The following is a 10,215-nucleotide window of genomic DNA, read 5'->3' as shown; positions in this document are numbered from 1 at the left end:
ATGTGGCTATTGGGGGGCCTCGCACGAGGATGCCCGGGGGGGGGGGGGGGAGGCTGATGGTGCACGAGGGCTCGCACGAGGACCACGGGGGCTCGCACGAGGATGGACTTGGGGGGGTGGGGGGGTGTGTCTCGCACGAGGACGGGGAGCTCGTGGTGCAAGGGGGGGGTGGGGGGGTGTCCTCGCACGAGGATTGGGGCACCCGGGGGGGCGGGGCTTGCACGAGGGGGCGGGGCTTGCACGACTGGCCGGCAACCGGGCCTCGTGTGAGGGCTGGGGTGGGGGGGGGGAGTGTGTGTGCGGTAAAGAGCCGGGGGGGGACGACAAGGAGAGGGGACACCCCCCCGGCTTCTCTGCGCCGCCGAAAATCACCAATAAACCAGAAATTTGCCCAAAAATCTCCCGATTTTGGGGTCACTCCCCCCCCACCCCGGCCCCGCCATGGCGTCCCCGCCGTTGCCATGGCGACGGGACGGCCCCATTCCTCTCCTTCCCCCCCCCGCCCCCCCCCGCGCCGCCTTGGTACGCCCCATGCAAATGAACCCCCCGCCGAAGCGCGGCCAATCAACGGGCGCGGGGGGCGGAGCCCCGCATGCAAATCGCTGGCCTATGGGACGCGAGGGGGGCGGGGAGATGGGAAAGAGTGACAGCGCAGGGAGCCTATCAGCCAGGCGCGGCGGCGCGGCGCGCTGCGTACACCAGCCTGGCCAATGAGAAGCGAGGGGGGGGCGGGGAGATGGGAAAGAGTGACAGCGCAGGAGCCTATCAACGAAGGGCGGCCAGCGCATATAAGCTGCCGGCCTATGAGAAGCGAGGGGGCGGGGAGGAGGGGAAGAGTGACGGCGCGGGGAGCCTATGGGGTGAAGGGCGGCGGCGCGTCCCTTCGCGGCCGCCGTAGCCGCGGCTTTTCCCGCCCTCCCGGCTCCGGTTCCCCCCCCCCACACCCTCCTCAGGCGTCTCCGGTGGCCCCGGTTCCCCCCCCCCCAAACCCCCCCCCGCCGCCGCCGCCGCCGCCATGGGCTTCCTCAAGCTCATCGAGATCGAGAACTTTAAATCTTACAAGGGCCGCCAGATCATCGGGCCCTTCCGCCGCTTCACCGCCATCATCGGCCCCAACGGCTCCGGTGAGGCCCCCGGCGGGGCGGGGCGGGGGGTGGTGGTGATGTAGGCCCCGCCGCTAACCCGGGGGGCTTCTCCCATGATGCACTGCGCGGGGGGGGGGGGTATCCCAGAATCCCCTTGCCCCCTCGCCCCCCCCCCCCCCAAATCCTGGGGGTCCCCCCATCCCATAATCCCCTGGGGGCCCCCCCTCCTTCCTTGGGGTCTCCCCCCAAATTCTGGGGGGCCCCCCCCGGCGTGTGTTCCCCCCCTCAGCCTCCTCTTCCCGCCCTTTTTTGGGGGAGCCCCCCCCAGTTTTCCCCTTTGATTCAGCCTCCCCCCTTCACCCCCCCCCCCCCCGCCATTCCCTGGGGTTCCCCCTCAAGCCTCGGGGTCCCCCCATTCCCTGGGCCCCCCCCTCAAGCCCTGGCCCCCCACAAAGCCTTGGCGTCCCCCCCCCTTCCTCCTCCCACCCTCCTTTGGGGGGGTTCTCCCCCATTCCCCCTTCCTCCAGCCTCCCCCTCCCCATTCCCTGGGGTTCCCCCTCAAGCCTCGGGGTCCCCCCATTCCCTGGGCCCCCCCCTCAAGCCCTGGCCCCCCCCAAAGCCTTGGCGTCCCCCCCCTTCCTTCTCCCACTCTCCTTTGGGGGGGTGTCCCCCATTCCCCCTTCCTCCAGCCTCCCCTTCCCCATTCCCTGGGGTTCCCCCTCAAGCCTCGGGGTCCCCCCATTCCCTGGGCCCCCCCCTCAAGCCCTGGCCCCCCCCAAAGCCTTGGCGTCCTCCCCCTTTCCTCCTCCCACCCTCCTTTGGGGGGGTTTCCCCCTTCCTCCAGCCTCCCCCTCCCCATTCCCTGGGGTTCCCCCTCAAGCCTCGGGGTCCCCCCGTTCCCTGGCGTTGCCCCCCCCTCCCCGCCTCCCCAAGCCCTTAACCATTTTCTTGCCCCCCCACCCCCATCCCCCCCCAGGTAAATCCAACCTGATGGACGCCATCAGCTTCGTGCTGGGGGAGAAGACGAGCAACCTGCGGGTGAAAACCCTGCGGGATCTGATCCACGGGGCGCCCGTGGGGAAACCGGCCGCCAGCCGAGCCTTCGTCAGCATGGTCTACTCCGAAGAAGGCGCCGAGGATCGCACCTTCGCCCGCGTTATCGTGGGTACGAGGCGGCGGCGGCGGAGGGGGTGTCACTTTTTGGGGGGGGGGGACGATGGGATAACAACGCTCTGACGCCCCGAAATTCCCCGCCGCAGGCAGCTCGTCCGAGTATAAGATCAACAACCGGGTGGTGCAGCTGAGCGAGTACAGCGAGGAGCTGGAGAAGTTGGGCATCCTCATCAAAGCCAGGAATTTCCTCGTCTTCCAGGTTTGCGGGGGGGGGGGGGGGCCACCGAGGCGTATTTTTTTTTTGGCGGGGGGGGGACTTGGGGCGGTTTTAGGAGGGATTTTGGGGGCGTACGTGGGGGTTTGAGGGGCTTCGTGAGGGGGACTCAGAGCCCTGGGAGGATTTTGGTGGTGGGAGGGGGGGGTCACCCGGGTCCTGCCCCCGCCTTTTACTCCCTTCCCCAGCCGTGGGGGGCACCCCCGTGAAGATTTGGGGGGGCTCATCCCCACCCTGCCCCCCCCTTTTACCCCCCTTCCCCAGCCATGGGGGAGCCCCGTGAGGATTCGAGGAGGTGGGGGGCGGGGGGGTCTCCCCCGTTCCCCCTCCGTGGAGAGAAAACCCAGCCCCCCAGGAGGATTTGGGGGGGGTCTTCTGCACCCTGCCCCCCCTCCCTCTTTTACCCCCTTCCCCAGCCATGGGGGAGCCCCGTGAGGGTTCGAGGGGGGGTGTCTCCCCCGTTCCCCCTCCAGGAAGGTAGAACCCAGACCCCCAGGAGGATCTGGGGGGGGTCTTCTGCACCCTGCCCCCCCCCTTTTACCCCCTTCCCCAGGCATGTGGGGACCCCCGTGAAGATTTGGGGCGGGGGGGGGGGGGCATCCATGTCCTACCACCCCTTTTACCCCCCTTCCCCAGCCATGGGGGAGCCCCGTGAGGATTCGAGGAGGTGGGGGGCGGGGGGGTCTCCCCCGTTCCCCCTCCGTGGAGAGAGAAAACCCAGACCCCCAGGAGGATTTGGGGGGGATCTTCTGCACCCTGCCCCCCCCCCCCTCTTTTACCCCCTTCCCCAGCCATGGGGGAGCCCCGTGAGGATTCGAGGGGGGGGTGTCTCCCCCGTTCCCCCTCCAGGAAGGTAGAACCCAGACTCCCAGGAGGATTTGGGGGGGGTCTTCTGCACCCTGCCCCCCCTCCCTCTTTTACCCCCTTCCCCAGGCATGTGGGGACCCCCGTGAAGATTTGGGGCGGAGGGGGGGGGCCATCCATGTCCTACCACCCCTTTTACCCCCTTCCCCAGCCATGGGGGAGCCCCGTGAGGATTCGAGGGGGGGTGTCTCCCCCGTTCCCCTTCCAGGAAGGTAGAACCCAGACCCCCAGGAGGATTTGGGGGGGGGGGTCTTCTGCACCCTGCCCCCCCTCCCTCTTTTACCCCCTTCCCCAGCTATGGGGGAGCCCCGTGAGGATTCGAGGGGGGGGTGTCTCCCCCGTTCCCCTTCCAGGAAGGTAGAACCCAGACCCCCAGAAGGATTTGGGGGGGGGGGTCTTCTGCACCCTGCCCCCCCTCCCTCTTTTACCCCCTTCCCCAGCTATGGGGGAGCCCCGTGAGGATTCGAGGGGGGGGTGTCTCCCCCGTTCCCCCTCCAGGAAGGTAGAACCCAGACCCCCAGGAGGATTTGGGGCCACCCACCCCCTTACCGCCCCCCTCCTTTTATCGTTTTGTGTGGTTTTTTTGTGTTTTTTTTTTTTTTTTTCCTTTTTTTTACCCCCCCCCCGCCCAGGGCGCCGTGGAATCCATCGCCATGAAGAACCCCAAGGAGCGGACGGCGCTGTTCGAGGAGATCAGCCGGTCGGGGGAGCTGGCGCAGGAGTACGACAAGCGGAAGAAGGAGATGGTGAAGGCGGAGGAGGACACGCAGTTCAACTACCACCGCAAGAAAAACATCGCCGCCGAGCGCAAAGAGGCCAAGCAAGAGAAAGAAGAGGTTCGGTTTTGTGGTTTTTTTTGGTTTTTTTTTTTAGGGGGGGGTGCTTTTCCTTACCCGCCGTCGTCAGCGCACGCCCTTTTCCGAGCCCCGTCTCTCCCTTCCTCGTTAGGCGGATCGTTACCAGCGCTTGAAAGACGAGGTGGTGCGGGCTCAGGTGCAGCTCCAGCTCTTCAAGCTTTACCACAACGAAGCCGAGATCGAGAAGCTCAACAAGGAGCTGGGCTTGAAAAACCGGGAGATCGACAAGGATAAGAAAAGGATGGACCGGGTGGAGGACGAGCTGAAGGACCGCAAGAAGGAGCTGGGCAAAATGATGAGGGAACAGCAGCAAATCGAGAAGGAAATCAAGTGAGGACGCCCCCTTCTTTAAAAAAACCCGAAGAAAGTAGAAATTAATTTTTTTCGCTTCTTCACGCGGCGCTTTTTGGGGTGTTTTTTTTTCTTTCCTCCGCCCCGTCCGCAGGGAGAAGGATTCGGAGCTCAACCAGAAGCGCCCGCAGTACATCAAGGCGAAGGAGAACACCTCGCACAAGATCAAAAAGCTGGAAGCGGCCAAGAAATCCTTGCAGAACGCCCAAAAGCAGTACAAAAAACGCAAAGGCGACATGGACGAGCTGGAAAAAGAAATGCTGTCGGTGGAAAAAGCCCGGCAGGAATTCGAGGAGAGGATGGAAGAGGAAAGCCAAAGCCAAGGCCGCGACTTGACCTTGGAGGAGAACCAGGTAACCGGGCTCATCCTGGTGATCCCCCCCCGCCCCACCCATCCCCGGCAATGGAAATTTGGGGACTCTTGACCCCCCTCACCTCTTTTTTGGGGTTTTTTTTTGTGGTTTTAGGTGAAGAAATACCACCGGCTGAAGGAGGAGGCCAGCAAACGCGCCGCCACCTTGGCCCAAGAGCTGGAGAAATTCAACCGGGATCAAAAAGCCGACCAAGATCGCTTGGATTTGGAAGAGAGGAAGAAGGTGGAGACCGAGGTGAGACCTCAAGGGACAACCCCCCCTACCCCAAACCTTCCCCTGGCCCCCCCAAAACGGCCCCCCCCACCCCGCCTCGACCCCCTTCTCCTTCCCCCGCCCCAGGCCAAGATCAAGCAGAAGCTGCGGGAGATCGAGGAGAACCAGAAGCGGATCGAGAAGCTGGAGGAGTACATTGCCACCAGCAAGTGAGACTTTGGCCCCTCGATGTCCCCTCTCCCCCTTGTCGGGGTCCCGTGGCCCCCCCCCCCGCCCCCCAGGTGTCCCCTGTCCCCATCGGCGCAGCCCCGAGGTGTCCCCGTCCCCCTAGAGCAGCTCCCAAGGTGTCCCCCCATCCCCACGTCCCCCTCTCCGTGTCCCCAGGGCAGTCCCTGAGGTGTCCCCGTCCCCCTAGAGCAGCTCCCAAGGTGTCCCCCCATCCCCACGTCCCCCTCTCCGTGTCCCCAGGGCAGTCCCTGAGGTGTCCCCGTCCCCCTAGAGCAGCTCCCAAGGTGTCCCCCCATCTCCACGTCCCCATCCCCGTGTCCCCAGGGCAGTCCCTGAGGTGTCCCCATGCCCCTAGAGCAGCTCCCAAGGTGTTCCCCCATCCCCACGTCCCCATGCCCCTAGAGCAGCTCCCAAGGTGTCCCCCCCATCCCCATGTCCCCCTCTGCGTGTCCCAAAGGCAGTCCCTGAGGTGTTCCTTGTCCCCGTGACCACCCTCGAGGTGTCCCCCATCGCCATGTCTCCATCTACGTGTCCCCAGGGCAGTCCCTGAGGTGTCCCCGTCCCCCTAGAGCAGCTCCCAAGGTGTCCCCCCATCCCCACGTCCCCCTCTCCGTGTCCCCAGGGCAGTCCCCGAGGTGTCCCCGTCCCCCTAGAGCAGCTCCCAAGGTGTCCCCCCATCCCCACGTCCCCCTCTCCGTGTCCCCAGGGCAGTCCCTGAGGTGTCCCCGTCCCCCTAGAGCAGCTCCCAAGGTGTCCCCCCATCCCCACGTCCCCCTCTCCGTGTCCCCAGGGCAGTCCCCGAGGTGTCCCCGTCCCCCTAGAGCAGCTCCCAAGGTGTCCCCCCATCCCCGCAGTCCCCGAGGTGTCCCCGTCCCCCTAGAGCAGCTCCCAAGGTGTTCCCCCATCCCCATGTCCCCCTCTCCGTGTCCCCAGGGCAGTCCCTGAGGTGTCCCCGTCCCCCTAGAGCAGCTCCCAAGGTGTCCCCCCATCCCCACGTCCCCCTCTCCGTGTCCCCAGGGCAGTCCCCGAGGTGTCCCCGTCCCCCTAGAGCAGCTCCCAAGGTGTCCCCCCATCCCCACGTCCCCCTCTCCGTGTCCCCAGGGCAGTCCCCGAGGTGTCCCCGTCCCCCTAGAGCAGCTCCCAAGGTGTCCCCCCATCCCCACGTCCCCCTCTCCGTGTCCCCAGGGCAGTCCCTGAGGTGTCCCCGTCCCCCTAGAGCAGCTCCCAAGGTGTCCCCCCATCCCCACGTCCCCATCCCCGTGTCCCCAGGGCAGTCCCCGAGGAGTCCCCATGCCCCTAGAGCAGCTCCCAAGGTGTCCCCCCATCCCCATGTCCCCCTCTCTGTGTCCCAAAGGCAGTCCCTGAGGTGTTCCTTGTCCCCGTGACCGCCCTCGAGGTGTCCCCCATCACCATGTCTCCATCTCCCTGTCCCCAGGGCAGTCCCTGAGGTGTCCTCGTCCCCCTAGAGCAGCTCCCAAGGTGTCCCCCCCATCTCCACGTCCCCCTCTCCGTGTCCCAAAGGCAGTCCCCGAGGTGTCCCTTGTCCCCGTAGCCATGTCCCCGTGCCCCTGGGACAGCCCTCCAGGTCTCCCTTGTCCCCATAGCCGTGTCCCCATGCCCCTGGGACAGCCCTCCAGGTGTCCCTTGTCCCCATAGCCGTGTCCCCGTGCCCCTGGGACAGCCCTCGAGGTGTCCCTTGTCCCCATACCCATGTCCCCACGTCCCTGAGGCAGTCACAGAGGTGTCCCTTGTCCCCATATCCCCATCCCCGTGCCCCTGGGACAACCCTCGAGGTGTCCCCCGTCCCTGTGTCCCCAAGGCAGTCCCTGAGGTGTCCCTTGTCCCCGTGCCCCTGGGACAGCCCTCCAGGTGTCCCTTGTCCCTGTGCCCCTAAGGCAGTCACAGAGGTGTCCCTTGTCCCTGTACCCATGTCCCCGTGGGGCAGCCCTTGAGGTGTCCTTTGTCCCTGTAGCCATGTCCTAGTGTCCCTGAGGCAGTCACGGAGGTGTCCCCCGTGCCCCCGGGACGGCCCTTGACGCGTCCCCGTGCCCTTGTCCCCATGCCCCTGAGGCAGTCACGGAGGTGTCCCGCATCCCCGTACCCCCGTCCCCGTGCCCCCGGGGCGGCCCTCGACGCGTCCCCCGTACCCCCGTCCCCGTGCCCCCGGGGCGGTCCTCGACGCGTCCCCCGTACCCCCGTCCCCGTGCCCCCGGGGCGGTCCTCGACGCGTCCCCCGTACCCCCGTCCCCGTGCCCCCGGGGCGGTCCTCGACGCGTCCCCCGTGCCCATGTCCCCGTGCCCCCGGGGCGGTCCTCGACGCGTCCCCCGTGCCCATGTCCCCGTGCCCCCGGGGCGGCCCTCGACGCGTCCCCCGTGCCCATGTCCCCGTGCCCCCGGGGCGGCCCTCGACGCGTCCCCCGTGCCCATGTCCCCGTGCCCCCGGGGCGGCCCTCGACGCGTCCCCCGTCCCCGTACCCATGTCCCCGTGCCCCTGAGGCAGTCACGGAGGTGTCCCTTGTCCCCGTAGCCATGTCCTAGTGCCCCTGAGGCAGTCACGGAGGTGTCCCCCGTCCCCGTACCCATGTCCCCGTGCCCCCGGGGCGGCCCTCGACGCGTCCCGTACCCATGTCCCCGTGCCCCCGGGGCGGCCCTCGACGCGTCCCGTACCCATGTCCCCATGCCCGTGGGGCAGCCCTCGAGGTGTCCCTTGTCCCCGTACCCTTGTCCCCATGCCCCTGAGGCAGTCACGGAGGTGTCCCTTGTCCCCGTACTCATGTCCTAGGGTCCCTGAGGCAGTCACGGAGGTGTCCCCCGTCCCCGTGCCCCCGGGACGGCCCTCGACGCGTCCCCCGTCCCTGTGCCCCCGTCCCCGTGGGGCAGCCCTTGAGGTGTTCCTTGTCCCCGTACCCGTGTCCCCATGCCCCTGAGGCAGTCACGGAGGTGTCCCCCGTCCCCGTGCCCCCGGGACGGCCCTCGACGCGTCCCCCGTCCCCGTACCCCCGTCCCCGTGCCCCCGGGACGGCCCTCGATGCGTCCCCCGTCCCCGCGTCCCACGTCCCCGTGCCCCCTCGAGGCCTCCCCAAGCCGTGGGGGCAGCCCCCCCCCCCCCCGAACACCCCCTTATCGTGTGTGTCCCCGTCCCGTCTCCCCCTCCCCCCCCCCCCCCCCAAAAGACAATCCCTGGAGGAACAGAAGCGCCTGGAAGGCGAGTTGACGGAAGAAGTGGAACTGGCCAAACGCCGCATCGACGAGATCAACAAGGAGCTCAACCAGGTGATGGAGCAACTCGGGGACGCCCGCATCGACCGGCAGGAGAGCAGCCGCCAGCAGCGCAAAGCCGAAATCATGGACAGCATCAAACGCCTCTATCCCGGCTCCGTCGTGAGTCCCAACCCCCTTCCGCTGCCTCTGGATTTGCCGATAATCCCTTTTTTTTTTTTTTTTTTTTTGACGGGGGAAGGCGGGTGGTGGGGGTTATTTCCACGCCTGGAAAGATGACGACGGAACAGCTCGTTCCGGAGTCGGGGAGGGGGACGGAAAAAGAAAACTCTGGGAAATAGCCGACGGGGATTCGACCCGAAAAGGGGGGAATCCCGTGAGCTCGGGGTTGGCGGGGGGGGACGCGGGGTCGAGTTGGAGGTGGGCGACAAGCGAGGGTCGCCCGGTCCTCTTGGCTATCTTCCGGCGATGACCCGGATGAAGGGCCAAGAGGGTCCCCTCGGCGGGTTTCGAGGCGATAAAAAAAACTTGGGGGTGGAGAAATAAGAGGAATAAACCCCCCCCCCCCGACCCCCCCCCCCGGCCCCCGTACCGGGAACCTGGGGAGTCCCGGTGGCCGACGGGACGGCCGCGAAGCCGAACCGTGGGCGCCGGTGGCCAAGGAAGCCAACGGCGGGCGGAGGTTGGGAAGGCGTCGAGGAGATGGCGGACGGCTTCGAGGGTGGTCGGTCAGCCTCCCCCTCCGCTCCGCCTGATTCGGGACGGCCCAATCCGGAAGGTCGGATTCGATTCCGGGGCTCCCCCCCCCTGCCACCCCCCCCAGCCCCCGGTTGGAAGCGGCGGAGAAGGAGCCGGCAAAAAGGGTCACCGAGACGCCGTTGCGGGCGATCGAAACGTCTTTCCGACGGAGGAAAAACTGAGGGATTCGGGGGCTTTTTGTCCGGGGGAAAAAAAAAAGACGGCTGAGGCTGGGGGGGGGGGGGAATTTTATCAATAAATTCTTAAAGGGGGGGGTGGCAGGGGAACGGGGACGGGCTCGTCTCGGTGGTGGCCGGCGAGTGGCGCGAACTCGATCCCATCCCCGCCCTTAGGATTTTCTAATTGTCCGGTTCCGTGAGGGTTTTAACCTATTTTTGGGGTTTCCCCCCCGCCCCCCCCCCCCGAAGTACGGCCGCCTCATCGACCTCTGCCAGCCCACCCAGAAAAAATACCAGATCGCCGTCACCAAGGTGTTGGGGAAGAACATGGACGCCATCATCGTGGATTCGGAAAAAACGGGGCGCGACTGTATCCAGTACATCAAGGAGCAGCGGGGGGAACCCGAAACCTTCCTCCCCCTCGATTACCTGGAGGTGGGGGTTGCGGCGGTGTCATCGTCCCCCCCTCGCCCCCCCCCACCTCCGTCCCCCCCCTCACCCCCCCCCCCTGCTGTGCCCCCCTCCCCTTTTTCGGGCAGGGGGGTCCTGCGGGGGGCGGAGGGGGGATGGCGCGTGGGTCCCTCGGGGGTGAGGGTCTTTAGGGTTTGGGGGAGGACACCCCCCACCCCCCCCAACGTGTAACTCCTCGGGGGGGGGGGGGGTTTCTTGGGGTTTTGGGGGGGCCCTCTTCACCCCTTGTGGGTCCTGTGAGGGGTTTGG

General features: G+C 66.9%; 1 protein-coding gene across 1 annotated transcript; it reads left to right on the top strand.

Annotated features, from left to right (window-relative positions):
- Positions 1-814: 814 nt before the first annotated feature.
- Positions 815-9,930, top strand: LOC141736733 (structural maintenance of chromosomes protein 1A; the record flags this gene model as incomplete). The annotated part of the gene is made up of 10 exons (XM_074571293.1): positions 815-1,124; positions 2,062-2,250; positions 2,345-2,457; positions 3,969-4,172; positions 4,285-4,523; positions 4,639-4,897; positions 5,012-5,152; positions 5,258-5,340; positions 8,533-8,740; positions 9,745-9,930. Coding segments are annotated over exons 1-10 (1,731 nt in total), but the record flags the coding sequence as incomplete, so codon positions are not given.
- Positions 9,931-10,215: the final 285 nt, after the last annotated feature.

This window comes from Larus michahellis, unplaced genomic scaffold, assembly GCF_964199755.1.
Source record: "Larus michahellis unplaced genomic scaffold, bLarMic1.1 SCAFFOLD_524, whole genome shotgun sequence".
Lineage (NCBI taxonomy): Eukaryota > Metazoa > Chordata > Aves > Charadriiformes > Laridae > Larus > Larus michahellis.
Note: the sequence above shows the minus strand (reverse complement) of the source record. Positions and strands in the feature narration are given on the sequence as shown.